Below are 19,699 nucleotides of genomic sequence, written 5' to 3' on the forward strand. Positions count from 1 at the left end.
GTGTGTGTGTGTGTGTGTGTGTGTGTGTGTGTGTGTGTGTAGAGGGGGGGGGGGGGGGGATTCTTGATGGCTTTTTCAACTATGACGGATATATCCAGATGCAATTTCACAGATTTAATAGAGAAGATGGAGAAGGTATCAACATATTCTTTTAAATGGAAGAAGAAAGTATAATATTTCGTTTTTTCATGATCTGATCAGATCAATACTTTCGTGGATAAGCGTGCTATTCCAGGAAAGCTATGAGGGCTGTCTTTCAACCAATATTTGAAAATATAAATAGTCCCACTAAGTTTCGAGGAATATCCCTACTAAATGTGATGGTGAAAATCTTCACAAAAGTATTGAATAATCGTTTGATGTTTTTGGCGGATGAACATGACGAGTAGCTAGGATACAAAAGTGGTGGCTCTACAATAGATGTTTAATTGTTTCACAATACAAGCACTTGTTCACAAGTATAGCAGTAAAGAGAAAGGAAGACTGTAATGTAGTTTGTATTGCTTTTTCATAGGTTTTCGGCTGTGTTCAACATCCTTTGTTATTATACATGTTGATTAAAAACAACGTCAGTGAAGTTATAGGATGCTAGAATATACGTATCCGATATGAAATCATTTATTGATGTTGATGCTGGTTTCTCAAGGTATTTCGAGTGTAACCTTGGAACAAAACAAGCCGTTTGTTAAGCTCGTTCCTTTTTGTGATATTTTTCATTTAGTTTATGAAAGAAAAGAAATGTCGCAATATAATTTGTAGATTAAAATTAATTAAATTTTATGCATGTTTTTTCCTGATGTCATGGGAAATGTTGCGCACTCTGTTGTAAACTTACATAAGCAAGCCAAAAAAATGCAGAAGATGTGGTGGTCAATTACGTAAACCCGAAAAATGGTTCTACGACTGAGTCGCATAGATATCCAAATATCTGATACAAATCTGAGTTTCATGACCCTAGGGTCTCCCGTTTGCCCCTGGGGAGGAGGTAAACTTCACTATAGTTTATATGGGATTACATTTTTGACCAGCATTTGTTTGATTTCTATTGAAATAAATTCTAACTTCGTTAGCATTAACTATCAGCATTGAATGACATATTTAAGGTATGCAAATATCGGCCCTGATTGACCCCCTGGGCTTATGGGCGGAATGAAAAACGTTAAGATAAACTGAAAACTCAGTTGACCGTTAAGACCCACGGGCCTCTTTTTAAATCAGCCTCCTTTCAGTGATTGAATTGCAACCAATCTGACACAAAGTGCAGAGTCTTGCCGTGACGATGGTCAACAAAGCGCCAAAACTACGTCATAGTAACACAGTTGTTCTCAATCATTATCCTCGCTGCGTTTGATTCATTCGTAGCATAGCATAGCTAAGCATTTCCATGATGTTGGTAAAAATGACGTACAACACTATCCCAGCTAGTCATTTCACTGAAGATAACCATTGACTGATGTGTAATTTACCATGAACAGATAAAGATCTCATGGCAATTTCAAACTGTTCTATAATGAACTAGAGACATTGAACAAGCTCGATAAGTAACCCCTAACTCGGTCTGCTGCTCTGTTCAGGGGCCGCGGTGGCCGAGTGATTAAGGTGTCCCGACACTTTATCACTAGCCCTCCACCTCTGGGTTGTCCCCATGAACATTCTTTCGCTTCATGCAAATCTCTTAAAATAAGATGTATAATAACTCTTGTGTTGGTATTTTTTTCGGTCAATAGTCGACATATGTCGCGGGAAAACGCCATATCATCTAGAAATGTAAAATTAATGATTGGGAGAATAATCATTCTTATACACTTAAGTTGTAAGCTATCCATGCTGATAACGTCGTAGGTAAGAGATCGGGGTAAGTGGCTGATGTTGAAGAGTTTGTACGGCCATAATTATTCTTTACGGTTCTATACGGTGTATTCGATCGAAATGGTTAAATATTTTTGTAATTCAATGTCATACTATCTATAAGTGAAACTGAAAGTCTTTACAAGAAGTCATCTTTCACCTGGTTTGATGATTTCTTCAATATAATCAGCCTCGTACTAAAACAGCAACAAGCCGGCCAAGAGAAGGGCACATGTCCCCATAGACCATTTCAATAGCATGTTTGGAAAGGTTTTGTCATCTTAGATTATGTTACTGGTGAAAGGGTATTATTTTCCATTACGGGAAAGTTCAGCCTTGTTGAAGTGTTTTGATTATGTAATAAGTTCAGTAACCGCGTTGTGAACGCTGCTCTGTTCTCTTATAATGCATACGCATACATACTTTATCCAAACTCAGAAAGTTTCTTGAAATTTCATCAAAATGTTACTTGAAGAAATCCTCTTTTACTACAACTCTATCTGACATCTCTCTCCCCCCAACAAAACAAATCATGTGTATTCAGTCAGGACCAATTGCTTCGACGCTTCTAAACTACTTATAGCATATTTGTGTTATAAGGACTGTGTCTAGATGTGGTAGATGAAAAACACGATTTCAAGCTACACTTCCTTCAAATAACATATCTCCTTGCACCATCTAGAAAAATTCCTTATAACGCCAGAAGATGTCAAAGATGATAAATGGTATTCCAGACAGAACTCACAAGATGGTAAATAAAATGTTGCCTAACTATCTATCATCTTTGATCGCCTCAAGAATTTAAGATAATCATACATACAAATCAAGAATATCCGACTTACATGTACACCAATCTGAGCAAACACATTTACATAATAGATACTATTTACAGCCTTGAATTCGCCTATGGAATAAATCGCCATCAAATATTAGAGAACAATCGCCAGTTAGTGTACTCAAAATATATCTTTGCGAGGACAGTATTAGAGATGTTCTAAACTATCTAATACATTTATTCTCGTAAAGGTCAAATACTTCATACCGGATTCAGACTTAAATGCAGCTCACTAAATCAACTCTTATTCCACAAATAAACCTTGCTGATTTACCTTGTTGTACCTGTAGATTTTTGATAGAGGATAATTTTCATTATTCATTAACACGTAAAAGTGTATACTTGCAATAGCAACAGCAGCACTTACCTGATTCGATATTAAAATACAATATTCAGGATAACGTAGATGTCCTCCTATGGAAGGATCACAGTCCAAATGACTGGGGAAATGGTCATCAACAGCAATAGATTTTAATGATTATTGTATGTCTGAGATAGTTTTTCTAGAAACACTTGAGGTAACAGTCGCCACATTATATTTGTTTCGTCCTTTCAAAAGGATATTAATATATTTTACTAAGTAAAAGCTTAATTATTATTTTGGTAATGTGTTAAGTTAATGTTTTATCAAATGATATATCTTATCTTATTTGTTTTATCATTTTCATGATTTGTCAATCTCATTAATGATGTGTGTATGTGTACGTGTGAATTACCATGATTACAATAGAGGAGATGAATAAATATAAGCTTTCAACTTGTTTTTCCAACCCTCTTTTTAATGTGAAAATAGACGAATTGCTATCATGAATCTGTAGTGTGTAATTGATGGATAATGGAATATTGTTAAGATGAATAAATAATGCCCAGTATATTATTCATTTCATAGGCCATGGATACCATCTCCTAGTCTCACAAAATGTTTTTACCAACCATTTAAAGTAATAGCTTCAGATGCATTGTTTACTCGCCGTGATTTTTTATTTCTCCCGTGTCAGCGTTCAACTGTCCGCCAACTAGTTAATTTATTTATCTTACAATACAGGTTATCTATCATATCACGCTTGTACAATTGGTAAATATTTTGCTTTATTATATATTTACTACTGATAACACCTATTTTGTATATGCGATATGTCTAAAATTCTCACAAATTGATATCAGTCTGGGTGATATCGCACCCCCTTTGAAGTAATATCATACTCCCTAGAAAGTGATATCACACCCACTGTAAAAATATCCAATTTTGCTATTTCGGATTATTTTTACCACTTTTAATGTGAAAATAAACGCATTGCTAAATTATTCATTTATTTAAAACATTATAGACCAACCATTTACATGCAAAAATATTAAAAAACAAACTTTATGTAAGTTTCCAACGCCGTTTCCGGATTTTGCTTTACTTATTAGTGTATGTTGAACTTGTCGTCTGCGTAAATATATACAACGATGACGACTGTTGATCCAGGGGAGGATATAATTGTTATAACTGGTGTTATAAATCAATTAAATGATGTATTTAAGGTCGTGTTTGTTTTGTTTATATTTGGAAAAAAACATATGATAAAAAGTTTATAATATGACCATTTTGATATTACACCCCTTATCAGCTCCCGAATGTTGATATCAGCCCTCGTATATGGGGTGCCGTTTTAGTATTGACCTACAAAATGTGGTATCATTAATTCGAATTCATGACTTCATTCATTTCGTATATTTGATGACATCAATAAATTTGTTTAGTGATTAGTCATTAGTCATTAATTCCAGTAATAAGTGATATGATTAATTCGATTTCGTGATTTAATTAATTCGATTTAGTGATATCATTAAATCGAATTAGTAATATCACATTTTGCAGATAAACACTAAAGCGGCGCCCCATACCCTCAAGCCTTTGGCCCTTAGGCTGATATCAAGACTCTCGGACTGATATGGGGTGTGATATCAAGATGGTTATATAATAATTAATAATATTGTACTTGATTTAAACTATGCTGTATGCACGTGTATTAGCCACATTGCTTAAACTTACGTAAACAGACATATTTGCCAATAGCCCCTCTAGCTTTTTAAACGTTCACTTCGACACCGCCTCGTGCGTTGTGTGTGTAGAAAAGGTCAATGTAGCATAAGGTACACATCTACATAACATATACTTACCAAAGCGCCTACAGTTATGATTGTAATAGATCCAAAGATAGTTCAGTTTATAAATGCACTTAATATATATTGAATGTACGGTACTTTTAATAAAATGACCCGTCTAGATTTAATGATGTACTTCAAAATGTCCAACAAAAGGAACAATTGATGTGTAATAAGCCCCATAGCCCTTACACGTTACCGCCGACATTTACCTTCCCTTACCACTGTGAAGGGCAGAGTTAAACAGTGCGTGCATTATTATCGGGATAAGATACTCTTTACAGGATCGCCGTATAGATGAATCATTTGTAAGTACAATTATTTTATTTACAAATGGGCAGACAAGTTCACTACATGAACACGATTTGTAGCTCGTCGTTAATTTAAATATCGAATTCCATATCTAGTCGATTAGTTTATCTATGCCGCGTTTTTTTAAACTGGGTGTACTGAATTTGGTTAGGACTGAAGTTATTTAACAATGTATACCTGGTCAATATTAATAAATGATTGGAAACTGCAAATATTTTGTCACCGAAACGCAATCTCCATTAATCTGTCATATTCTATGTTAACGAAATATCAAGGATTTTGTACTCACCGGTGGGGTCTGAAGCGGTGTTTGTCAGCCATATTGATCTTACCTGTCCGAAGCTAAAAAAAAAAAACAACTTGCAAAACTATGGCAAAATGCAAATTGAAACTATCAATATTGAATACAAGATACTAGGAGTCAATTTTCAAACCATGCAAAACATTGTATGATAGTATGATATATCCAACTTTGTAACAATAAGTCAATGTATGATAATGTGCATCACTGGCACGCACTATGTCAGGCTTAAGTAGAGTTCATGATTGAATTCTATGGTTGCTCATAACTTAAAATAAGTTTGAAATGCACACTGTCCATAAGAATGTCATCAATCACAAATCTATCTAAAACTTAAATATGAGTCAAACACAGGTTCCAGATGAGCAGGTATACAGAGAGAATGTGCACTAATCAGAGGATAAAGAGCTGTAAGATGTACGCGGTGGCTGACTGGTCATCTTGTCCAAAAGAGAGTTGAAAGAAGGATTACTCTCAAACGGGTTTGTTTCACATCCGAAATCGTCAACTGTAGGTATACATGGTAGTACTGTTGGTTTCGGGAATTCTCTGGCTTGAGGTTTTGGGGTTGGAAGTTTTGACGGACTGTCATTTGGTATCAAAGGAACTTTGTGAACTAGCATAGATAACATCTCTTTAGATGAAATACTGCCAAAACTAGAGACTGCTTGAGATACAGGTTGACGTTTGGACTGAATGTCAGGTGGCACCAAAGGCACATTTTCAACAATAGACATTGCAGGTATAACTCTGGACGGAATATTGTCACAACCGGGTATCGCACTAACACAAGGATCACATGACTTTTCTCTAGATCTCTTTTCCTGTCGCTTCCTATGAATCCATTCCCGACGCCGTTTACGGTTACGTTTAAGCTGGGATGGTGACTTGTGTTTTGGACCAGTTCGTTGTTTACACTCTGCCAAATGTTGTTGGTGTACTGGTGATGAGGTATCAAATGCATTATCACGGTCTGCTTTACGAATGGGTAGCGATTTTGTCCATCTAAGTGAAAGGGAGACATACTGGTCGTTTTCCTTTATCACATAAGTTGGGTCAATATTGACAAATTCCAATTCACAGGTTTTCAAAAGTTCAATTATTTTCTTAGGAATCATCGTGGAATGTAATGCCATCATCACCATATTTACAAAAAAGTCTACATAACTGATTTTCCCATTAAGCACAATGAAATGACGACACTTGCAGTTACAGATGATCCAGGAACCACGTGTTCCATGACCGAGTCATACAATATTTACAAATATGTACAAAAATATGGCTGTGTCAGTAAAAACCCACAGCCAAACAGCCAAAGTCACTCACATTATCGATGGCTTCATCAGGGACGATTTGGATTCTCCACCATGTTAGGGACTAGCTCTCTGAGAGGATGAAGATTCAAGTCAAACACATGTTTCTGTGTAACTTCTAATTTTTTATTCTCTCCGAAAACTAAACATAGAAACAACTTTCGGTGACGGACATAAATCATGTACAAAATGACGGATTCTGGATATGCGATTGATGGTTTATAATAATATATATATAAATGTATATGATATATATAACACATACCAAAATACGCGCTCATCATACCAAACACGTTGGACCCCCTGATTAACCTCGATACAAAACGTATAAAAACACTATGTCTTCAGTAGGAATAGAGGAGCGAAAAACTATAAAGCAATGTTGACCTGTACTTATAGAAATTTAATCAGATATTCCATATCATTTTCTTTGTACGCTATCTCATACCATGTATATTATTATCAATGCATAATATATCTAATAAAGTATATAAGATGCATACTTTATTACATACCATATCATAAATCATATAAAATAATTACTACATGAGATATATTATTATGTGCATAAAATTTATAAGATATCTTATTATTTAATTAACTACTGGGTCAGCATTGCTGTATGAATACATGAGAACTTGGCATAAAGTATATAAGATATATAGTTCATTATATAAAATATGTATTACATGAGATATATCATAAAGTGTTTAAAATATATTAGAAATAAGATATTTTATTACTTTTTTTGATTACTAGATCAACATTGCTGTCTGAATTTCTATGCATCTTTTTCAACTTTTTGATGCCGCTAACAGCGTGTTGGTAATATAGGCCAAGAACACGTTGTAGATTGGTCAAACACATTTCACAACCTAACAATTAGAATGTTGGGGGGACTCACGTACCGTGGAGACATAACCAAAGCTGTATTGTTTGCGGTAGGCTCTATACGTTGTAATGGAACTAACATTGAATGATCGTGACAGCATGTACCGAATCCTTTGTATCTAAACATCGATCGAGTGAATAGGCAAACTACCCTACTAGAGTACACAAGGGATGACCTCATTGGATTTTTTAAACCACGAATAGAATATACATGAGAAAGCACATATATCGACGGCCGAAGGTCACATGTATGCACTCACAGACATATTTATCCAATGAAGTTGACACCAATACAGATCAGCAACCTTAAGGAATTTAAATCAAACGGACGTTCCGTTGGTCTGGACAGAAGCTCATATTCGTAGGTAAGGAAATAATTTAAAACTATGAGAACGATTACAAAACATACATTATTTATTTATAAATGCAATTTTTTGTTTGCCTTTTTTTTACGAGGGGTGTGAGGGGCCGCCCAGCGGGTCCAGGGCAGCGCCCTGATAGGGGGTTCAAGGGGGTGTAAGCCTTCCGCGGAAAATGAATATAGCACATTTCCAATAATTCGGGGTCAGACGCGGATCCAGGAGTTTTCGAAAGGGGGGTCTAGTAATTAAGTGATCATGCAAGCGCCGTAGGCGCGATCCGATTTTTTAGCCTTTTTGCGAGAGGTCTTGGGGCCGCCCAGCGGGTCCCAGGGTGGCGAAGCCCCCCTGTGGATCTGAAATAGAAAGGGGGGGCATTAATTTAGTGATAAAGCGAGCGCCGTAGGCGCGAGCCGAATTTTTTTTGTATTTCCTCGTACCTGTCGGTAATTAGTATCACTCTTTTCACGTTTAAACCGCGCATTCTTATTCATGTTGTGTTTCTGTCTTGTTCTCATTATGAACTCAATTAACTTCACAAATTATCATCAACTTATTGAATCTATGTGATGAAGTTAAGCAAAATTTCGTATTAAGATATATTAATTCTATATTTCAGCCACTGCAATTTTGAATTTTTGGTAATATAAAAGGGCATTTTGTATATTTTCCTCCATATTTCATTATCAAAGGTGAAGATATCATCCCATTTTTTTCTTCAAGTGGATATTGTATTATTTTTACTGAGTAAATGTTAAAAGTCCTTTGTCCCTATTTTACTGCGAACAAGAATTTCCATATAAATTGGTATAAATGGGTAAATACTAAATAGGAGATGATAATTCCTGTTTCTGAATATGTCTTCGAATAGCTGAAATAATTCATATCAAAGACCTGTTGACATTCTTCTAAAGAGTAGAAGAAATGTTTGCTTTTGTTTGTTAAATCGCTAATTACAACAATGCCTTTATTGTACTAATCTCGATAAAAATACACTGATTATCTACTTTAACTACTTTATTTTACCAAATTGGTGTTTTAGCCAACATATCTGGGGATTGAGATAAATAGTGTTTATTGATAGGTTTATCTATGCTTTAAAGACATCTTTTCTTCAAAGATTGAATTAATTACTTTACATGCAACTTTTAACTCCCCGATCAACGTGTTTTTGATAGCTACATCTCTTTTCACTTCATCTATTTTGCTTTTCCATAAGAACTTATTATATTATCGTAGTCATCAGTCGAGATTAAAGGTCCCACTTGGTCACTTTGTTACAGATCATTTACCTGGGTATTAGTTTGCAATTACAGTAAAACCCGTTGGTCAGTCAAATAAACTCGTCACAAAGAGTAAATAATAATGACGTCATAATTTTGTTTTAGATATGTTAAGTGCCATCTACCCGCATCACATATGTGTTATTGTTGTGTTGTAGGGCTTAATCATTCTTAATCACAATTAAATGAACTTTCTTGCAAAACAATTACAAACATTGTAATGTAAAAAATTAAAGCATATTTTCAGTCAGTCTAGATTCCCCATAATGACCGTTATGAGAATTTCGGGAATATTGTTTCAGTTGGACCTCGCGCCACATCAATTCGCACGTGATACATAAAAACACTTTTTTTTCTTTTGTAACCGCTGATAAAGATGAAAGTGCATCGTTTGAATTTCATAAAATATCTTGTAAATGATATATAATATTCGTTACATTAGATAAATCATAAAAAGTATATAAGATAATAGATATAAACCTTGCTGCATGAATAAATGACAACTTGGATTGCCTCCAAAGTTGTCCGTTTAAAAGAAGGAGAAAGTTATCCTCATTTTATTTTTGCGCTTATTTTTCAATTTTATAATGTCGGTAGCTTACAGCATGTTGATAATATAAGCCAAAAACACGTTGGTGATTTGTCAAGCACCTTTTATAACATTATAACTATAATGCCATGGAACGATTTAAATTATCAATACAAAGCCAACAGTTTGAAGGGTATTGTAAGTCATTATGAATACATACATAATCGAGGCTATATTGTTCCCGGTGTCCTATAAAATTCTGATCCCCATGAAATACCGACCCGGGTCAGTATTTTATGCATAAAATACTGACCCGGGTCATAATTATATTGCCCCCCCCCCCCCCCCCCCCCCCCACCTATAAATTCTTGACCCCCTCCCCTAACTGTGCTGAAACAGCCCAGGTAATACACAGGGTGTCATATATGTGTACCTGTGTTGTGGGACCCTGGGGGTTAATTATAGTTATAACAGTACAGGTGTGAGCAGGTGACACAGACAGGTGACCAGCACACATGTATAGATGTGATATTTTACTGAAGAGAAATAATTTGAAGCCTTATAAAGCTTGTAATTATCAAATACTGTAGAAGTGAAATGAATTAAGATTATACATTAACATTTTACTTTATAAACATTTATATCTTATGTTTTAGATATACTGCATTCAAACAAAACATGAGCTTTTATGAGGGTAGACGAGTGCTTTATGATATGTTTAATTATATTTACAATGCAAACTTCCCCTTCATATTTTCATATTTTTAAACAAATTTTGGAAGGAGGTTTGTAAGTGACTGATGGTAAAATTATAGAATTCTATCAATCATTAATTATTTCATTGATTTAATTGGTGAGGCTGTAAAATTCATTCGATATTGAAGAACTGAACATAAACATCATGCTGCCTGTTTTCTAACTGATTGGCATACATGCATCTACAATTAAGTATTGTATAGTTTCCAGATATTTAATATATACCAATAGCATTAATACAATTTTCATTTGCCAAAGATATAGCATCCACCCCCCCCCCCCCCCCCCAAAAAAAGGTGATTTAATCCTGTCCTTTACTGATGAACTTGACAACGTTATTGTATGTTTGTATGTACAATTTAATTAAGTGAAACAAGTTTTATACCAATATAACAATTTGAATGAATCGATGTTTTTTAATATATGTTATTAACGATGATATTTATAGTGTGTACATCAAGGTTTGACAAGTATTTTCACCTGCTTGCAGAGCAATTAAAAGTTCTTTGTGCGAAATGAAAGGTTTTATTTTTGACATCACTGTATAGCATAGTAACAATGATAATGTAAATCACATCATCATCATTTATGGATGCATACAAATGTATAAAAAAGGAATATATGAGGGTTTTTTTTACAACAAATGATATGTATTTCATGGATATATCCTTAGTAAGCCAAACATAGGGTGGTTGTATACATTGTGGGAGTTGGTAGGTCAGATTTTTATGGGGGTCGGTCAGTATTTTACGGGAGTAGATATTACTTAATTTGTGATGATATGTATATTTAGGGTGTAGGTCAGTATTTAATGGGAGTACATATTACTTAAACACTGATGATATGTATATTATAGGGGGTAGGTCAGTATTTTATGGCAGTATAAATTACTTAAGCACTGATGATATGTATATTATAGGGGGTAGGTCAGTATTTTATGGCAGCATATATTACCTAAACAGTGATGATATTATATTATAGAGTAGGTCAGTATTTTATGGGGGTAGGTCAGTATTTTATGGCAGTATAAATTACTTAAGCACTGATGATATGTATATTATAGGGGGTAGGTCAGTATTTTATGGCAGCATATATTACTTAAACAGTGATGATATTATATTATAGAGTAGGTCAGTATATTATGGGGGTAGGTCAGTATTTTATGGCAGTATAAATTACTTAAGCACTGATGATATGTATATTATAGGGGGTAGGTCAGTATTTTATGGCAGCATATATTACTTAAACAGTGATGATATTATATTATAGGGTAGGTCAGTATTTTATGGGGGTAGGTCAGTATTTTATGGCAGCATATATTACTTAAACAGTGATGATATTATATTATAGGGGTAGGTCAGTATTTTATGGGGGTAGGTCAGTATTTTATGGCAGTATATATTACTTAAACAGTGGGTTTGAAAACTCAAGTCCATTTGTCAAATGTTTTGAGCCTACACATTTCTGAGAAAAAGAAGATGTATGATATAGGTTGTTTCGGTAAGAGGCTGTATGATAGAGGTTGTTACTTTAGGAGAATGCATGATAGATATTGTTACTGTAGGAGGCTGTAAGATAGAGGTTGTTACTGTAGGAGGCTGTAAGATAGAGGTTGTTACTGTAGGAGGATGTATGATGGAGGATGTTACTGTAGGAGGATGTATGATAGAGGTTGTTACTGCAGGAGCCTGTATGATAGAGGTTGTTACTGTAGGAGGCTGTAAGATAGAGGTTGTTACTGTAGGAGGCTGTATGATATAGGTTGTTACTGTAGGAGGCTGTATGATAGAGGTTGTTACTGTAGGAGGCTGTAAGATAGAGGTTGTTACTGTAGGAGGCTGTATGATAGAGGTTGTTACTGTAGGAGGCTGTAAGATAGAGGTTGTTACTGTAGGAGCTGTATGATAGAGGTTGTTACTGTAGGAGGCTGTATGCTAGAGGTTGTTACTGTAGGAGCTGTAAGATAGAGGTTGTTACTGTAGGAGCTGTATGATAGAGGTTGTTACTGTAGGAGGATGTATGCCAGAGGTAGTTACTGTAGAAAGATGTATGATAGAGGTTGTTACTTTGGGAGGCTGTATGATAGAGGTTGTTACTGTAGGAGGATGTATGATAGAGGTTGTTACTGTAGGAGGCTGTAAGATAGAGGTTGTTACTGTAGGAGGATGTAAGATAGAGGTTGTTACTGTAGGAGGCTGTAAGATAGAGGTTGTTACTGTAAGAGAATGTATGATAGAGGTTGTTACTGTAAGAGGCTATATGATAGAGGTTGTTACTGTAAGAGGCTGTATGATAGAGGTTGTTACTGTAAGAGGCTGTATGATAGAGGTTGTTACTGTAGGAGGCTGTATGATAGAGGTTGTTACTGTAGGAGGCTGTAAGATAGAGGTTGTTACTGTAGGAGCTGTAAGATAGAGGTTGTTACTGTAGGAGCTGTATGATAGAGGTTGTTACTGTAGGAGGATGTATGCCAGAGGTAGTTACTGTAGAAAGATGTATGATAGAGGTTGTTACTTTGGGAGGCTGTATGATAGAGGTTGTTACTGTAGGATGCTGTATGATAAAGATTAGTAATTCTTTATTGAGGACTGTCCGGAGCAGATATAAATATGATGATGAGATAGTATGAATTTATTCACATTACAAACATCAACCCACAATGTAATATATCACTTAGAAAAATTTGGTTTGTTTGGTTTGTTTTTGTTTAACGTCCTATTAACAGCCAGGGTCAGTTGAGGGCGTGCCAGGTTTTGGAGGTGGAGGAAAGCCGGAGTACCCGGAGAAAAACCACCGGCCTACGGTCAGTACCTGGCAACTGCCCCACGCAGGTTTCGAACTCGCAACCCAGAGGTGGAGGGCTAGTGTTAAAGTGTCGGGGCACCTTAACCACTCGGCCACCGCGACCCCCTCTTAGAAAAATAGTTAATTAAATATATTGATGCACCCAAAATATTTCCCAACACTTTCTATTTAGAAAGTCTGAATTTTAACAGTTGGTCTCGCTATTATTCATCCTATTTATCAAACCAGTGTGAAGTATTTTTTCTACACAAATTATATGTATGTATAAAAGTTAGTCATATATATCTTAAATAACAGTAAAATTAGTGAAATTCTATAGATTGGATATGTGAAAACAATTAAGTAACAGACATGCTCAATTGATTTAAATACGAATTACGTAGGTAGATATAACAAATTTATAATGTAAGGTATTAAATTATATACAGTATATAAGTAATATATTTCATTTCAAACATATTTTATTGATAAATCAATGGGGATTAAGCAACAGGCATAGCCTATATAAGCTCTCTCCCTAGCTTCCAGTATATAATAAATTAAAATTAATAGATATTGTAAATGAATGGGGAAAAATGAAAAAGAAAAAAAGAAACTAGACAATTAGAACACATACTTTCTCATACACACAAACACACATTATACATTCACAGACATTGCATGCATGTAATTATATAATCGTTATTAAAACTAATTTTAGATATTTAGAAGATACTATGAGCTGGTGGGCATTAACATATACCATATACTTACACTGTGGTTCAAAAACAACAGATACTAAGAGTACTAGTGTTATTTTGGTGTTACGCAATAAATACAATACTTAAATATATTATGTCATAACTTTTAAATTAGTTATTTCATACTACATGTATACGTATATACCTGATGAATCATGACCACATAAAGTCCACTGGCAAGTGATGCCCAGTAGTCAATCAACACAGGTAATTATTTTGTATATAATAATATCATAATAACATAATTTTACCAGCCATTACGGGTTAATACTATTATTTCAACATTCATAGAATTACTATAACACCATCAACAATTTATAATAAATATACTTCTAATTATATATCTATATCAGCTATTTGAACCGTTGTGTAGCAATAATGTATCTATGCACACACTCAAACAAATCCTGGTTCTGTACATGATTAATTTCCTGATTGCCATTTAGAATTATATCTAAAGACATTGTATCAATAAAGTCAATATCAATTAATGTAAAATCTTGAAATAGAGTTTGTTTAGCATCAGTAAAGCTAGGACATTCAAAGAAGAAATGGTAGAAGTTTTCAATTCTGTAACCACAGGAACAATTTTAGGTATTTTTCAAATGATGTTTAAACAGATCATAATTTAGCTGACTCACTCCATTTCTTAATTGACACATTATTATATTAACTTTTCTTGGTCCTGAATACTTAAATACAGGTGTGCATACTGTTTGAGCAGTGTTTCCTACTATTGTCTTTTCAATTTCCCTTTTAAAGCTACTTATGCTATTAATATTGTTAAAACTATTATTGGGACTATTCCATATGTTCGTCATACTGGTTCTGGGACGGGGCACATTGAAAATTCTGGAGTGTCTAAGATTTTGTATATGTTCTACTGGGTTTATTACATAAGGTTGAATAATTTCATGTAGGTAACTTGGGGTCATTTGATTACTATTTTAAAGAAGTAGATGTGCTTATGTTTGTCCCTTCTAGCCTGTAAGCTTTCCCACCCTATTTCTTTGTATAATATGTCATGACTAGTACCTTTTCTTAGTCCAGTAATTATTCTTATTACATCAAGCTGGATTGATTCCAAGAGATCTTTTTCTTGTTTTGTGCAGTTGTCCCATATAACACAAGCATACTCAAGTATAGGTCTCATAAGTGTGACATACAGGGTTTCAAGTGCCTTTCTACATAGTTCATATTTTAACATTCTAAGTATATTCACTCTTGTACAAGCCTTCTCATAGATAGAGTTTATATGATGTGTCCAGTTACCTTGTTCATTTAAAAAGACACCTAGATGTTTATGATTTGTAATGTTGTTTACCCGAGTATTATTAAATATCAGGTTTGGATGCAAGTTATTTGCATTAACTTTCTTAGTTACTATTAAGGATTCAGTTTTATCCGGGTTAAAAAGTATACTCCAATCATTTGCCCATTTGGATATTTTACGTAAATCATCGTTCAGTCTAGCAGCTGTTTGTTGTTTGTTAACATCTATTATTATGTACAGTGAAGTGTCATCAGCGAATAACTTTATATTACACCCAATCTCATTTTCTAGATCATTAATATATAGAAGGAATAAGTATGGTCCAAGGACAGAGCCCTGTGGTACACCAGCTTTTAACGTTTGCCAAGTAGAATGGAAACCATAATATATTACTCTCTGTTTCCTATCTCTGATATAATTCTCGAACCAACTAAACATATTATTATCAATTCCATATTTCTCCAATTTATGTAGTAACCCCCGTGCCATACCCTATCAAAAGCCTTGCTTATGTCGCAAAAAAATTAGTCTGATTTCATTTCCCTCATCTAGTTCCCTTGTAATAGTATTATACAGTGACATTAGTTGATTAACTGTAGAGTCTTTGGGTAGAAAACCTGACTGATTTTTTGAAATTATATTATTGGTGGACATATAATTATACATTTTGTAGATATGTAAAGACAATTTTTTCTAACATTTTTACAAACACTGGAGTAATAGAAATTGGTCTATAGTTAGTTGGATCACACTTTTGTCCTTTACCTTTATATATTGGGACAACATTAGCACATTTCCAGGTGTAAGGGAGATAACTCGATTCTATTGATTTATTAAATAGTATATGTAAGGGTTTTACAAGTGATTCAGATATGCCTTTTACAAAATATGGAGAGATATTATCCGGACCTGCTGATTTATTCACCTTTAAAAGATGGAGCTGATCTTTAATATCCTGCTCTGTTATATTGATGTTGCCAAAGGTGAATGGTGGAGAATCAGTTAATGGTGTCAAATCTTCATATGTTTTATTGGATGTGGAGATTGTGGCAAAGTATTTATTTAATATTTCAGCTTTCTCGATGGGATGAGTTATAACCTTACCGTTCTCTTCTAAGGGTGAATTGTCATTACTTTTATTGTTGATATTTAGTACTTTTCTAGCAATTTTCCACCATTCACCTTTTGGCATAGATTTATTAGAAAGAGAATTTTGGAGTTTTCCTAGATATGTTTCCTTAGCTTTCCTGACTAGTGTAATATTCTCCATGCTATATCAGTATTATTTTGTTTAGCTTTTTTGTGTTGTCTATTTCTTTGTCTAATTTTTAATCTGATATCAGTATTGAACCAAGGTTTGTCGTTCGGTCTTACTGTTATGGTTTTTACGGGGAACAAATTTATCTACGCATTCCTGTATTTCATGTGTAAGATATTCATTCATATTCTCTACTTGTTAATGTGATAGTTTATCTTCCCAGTCAATAGATGACATATATTCATTTCCTCTTACAAAATCTGTGTTCTTATAATACAACACAGTTTTTTTTATAACATTTTTGTTTAAGGGTTTTATATGTTATTTTTGCCCTAGTTGAACAGTGATCACTACAGAAGGGTGCATTCACTACAACATTTTTTTTACTATATTACAATTAATTGACATAATAACATCAATACTGGTGGCAGAGTTTGGAGTGATCCTAGTCGGCTCGTGTATGTGATTTGTTAAATCATATTTGGTCATTATTCTTGAAAGTCTGGAGTTTGGAGTTAGGTTAAGCATATCATGATTAATATCACCTAAAAGTATCACATCTTTACTTAAATCTGTAACTTTGTCTAACATATTATCAAATATATTCCAGAAGTCTACTAGAGAATTTGGCGGTCTATACATGCATCCAACAAGAAATATTTTTTCACTGACTTTAATTCCAGCCACAGGATTTCCATACCATCCATTTCTAGGTCAATTCTTCTTCTAGCATACAAATAACCTTGAACATAGACTATCACTCCTCCTCCCCTGTGTGTTTCTCTGTCTTTCCTAAATATAACTTTGTGACTATCTAAGAGTATATATCACTGTCAGTAATATTTGTATTTAAATTAGTTTCAGTTAAACATATTATATCAAGATCTGAAAATTCGCTTTCGATAGCCACGGTCTTAGTTCTTAAGGAACAAACATTTACATGACTTATTGTAATATTATCTTGATAATATGCACTTGAGATGTTATTTTGGTATTCATCTGGGCCTGGGTATAGTTGTACGTCATTACATAGAAACATCATCAATATAAGAACTTTAAAATAGAACATAAGATTTTTTGGAGTGTGATACATATGTACAATACAGATTAATATAATGTTATCGAAGATCCCTGTCATCCCGTTATCTATATACTCTTGATATAACATCTAATGTTTATCCTTAGAAAAGTCATTATTGTCAGTTGCCAGATGACAGCGATCTTCTGTCCCACCAGCTCAATATTACTAAAACATGTATAGTGAAACAGAGCCATGTCATCAATTGTACTACATTTTGTATATGCAATGTCTTCTACACAATACACATATTTACAAATCATTAAATATAAAATAACATTAACAAACACACTTACATTCATAATTACCTTCTTCTGCATCTTACTCCCAGTTCACGTGGACGTTGTGTTTTGTTTTGCTCTTGGTTAAAATAAAGCTTATCAGAGATAACAAACAAACAATAATCATGTTCACATTGTTTATTAAGCAATCAGGAGTAAAATTTACATATACTCAAACCCAATATTCATTTGCCTATACAAGAGTCCATTAACTTAAAGTGATATATCATACCTTCAGCAATGTTATGTTTGGCGATTGTGGACATGGCTTCGTCACCAAGAGGTTACCACCCAATATATATACAGATATGACTCTGTGGTCAGCCGTCATTTTGAATAGCTGTAATTTAAGGGGAAATATTAACTAAATACTTATTATTCCTGGTGGCAACCTCTAACCCGCCTATCACTGGAAACTTCCAAGAGAAATGTTTTCAGAATATGGTTGTTGATGCCATGACGATCTGATCTGTTGTCAAATAGTGCACCATGGGATAAAGCCTGAGCCAACCATTCCCACTGCCTCTACTTGCCCCTAACCTTACTGTACTTATATATTTGAGCATGGCTGGGGCTTCATCCTGATGAGCGAAAATGTATATTGCCATAAAAATCAAGAATGCATCTGTCCATACCTGAATGTCAGTAATTGTCTTACCCAACTCCCTATTAATAATTTTGATCTCCCCATCCACCAAACCAGTTTTCTTAGATGGTTCATCAATGTTCCCTGCATGGTTTTTAAATCCACATATTCCCCATTTATTATTTTTTGCCTTATATTAAGTGGAATATTTGCTCCCAATGTGTTATGCACACTGGCAACCTGGTAAGTGTCCAATTCCTCTGTGTTGGTAGAAGGGACATTACCTGCATTATTTGGAGCCTCACTAGATGTTGTTATTAATGTAGCAATCTGAGTGCTCCGGTCCATTCTCTCCTCAACTTTGTCAGCAATCATTTGCTCCAACTGAGTTCTCGACATCAGTATCTGGTCAGACTGGACAGGGGTGTTAACTGCATGCTGCGTTTGGTCCGCATCGTGAGGGTCACTGGGGTCATAGGGGAGACGCTTCCGTTTTTCCCTCTGACTTAGCCTCTTTGGCTGTACTCCTTTTCCTCTAGGCATACTTGATAGAAACATATAAAAGCAAAACTGTTAACGATAAATGTAAAAATAAATATTGCAATTCAACCAGTGTTACCAGCAACAATAAATGGGCCAATCTGCTGAATTACTTATAATTAGTACAGATTATATCACAAATTACTTATATCGAATGTAAATAAACTTCAATATTATGAAAACTACAAAAACATCTCAGAAGATTTAAAAACAAATCGCCTATTGTACGACTGTATTGTATGGAAATGTTGCCGAGACGACCCCCGGGCCCGGGCACCGTGAAATGAGATGTTCGTCGTTCCAATCCAGACAGCCCTTACGAGCACACTGCTGAATGAAAGATTATAAATATTTGTGCATTAACTAATAAAAAATATTTAGTAGTGCACCAGAACCTCTTATGCTTGATAAATAAAGCCCATTCAAAAATGTAGCGTTAAGCTGTCAAATCGTTACCGAGATGGCCCCCCCATTCTAAAATGAATTTCACAACTTGCCAACTTAACAAAGTTCGAATTAAGTTAGATATTCACTGAGACCAAATTGCTACGACTTTCGAA

The 19,699-nt window shown here is 34.5% G+C and overlaps 1 protein-coding gene across 1 annotated transcript in view; it reads left to right on the forward strand.

The window, feature by feature from the left end:
- Positions 1–6,725: 6,725 nt before the first annotated feature.
- LOC117332183 (uncharacterized metal-dependent hydrolase TatD-like) overlaps positions 6,726–19,699 on the forward strand; it is a 14,623-nt gene continuing 1,649 nt past the window's right edge. Inside the window, exons 1-3 of the mRNA XM_033891066.1 lie at positions 6,726–6,816; positions 18,366–18,460; positions 19,481–19,569. Of these exons, the coding sequence (XP_033746957.1) occupies positions 6,726–6,816; positions 18,366–18,460; positions 19,481–19,569 (275 nt within the window). The remainder of the gene's footprint in view (positions 6,817–18,365; positions 18,461–19,480; positions 19,570–19,699) is intronic.

The sequence above is a fragment of the Pecten maximus genome, chromosome 8, assembly GCF_902652985.1.
Source record: "Pecten maximus chromosome 8, xPecMax1.1, whole genome shotgun sequence".
In the NCBI taxonomy this organism is placed as follows: domain Eukaryota; kingdom Metazoa; phylum Mollusca; class Bivalvia; order Pectinida; family Pectinidae; genus Pecten; species Pecten maximus.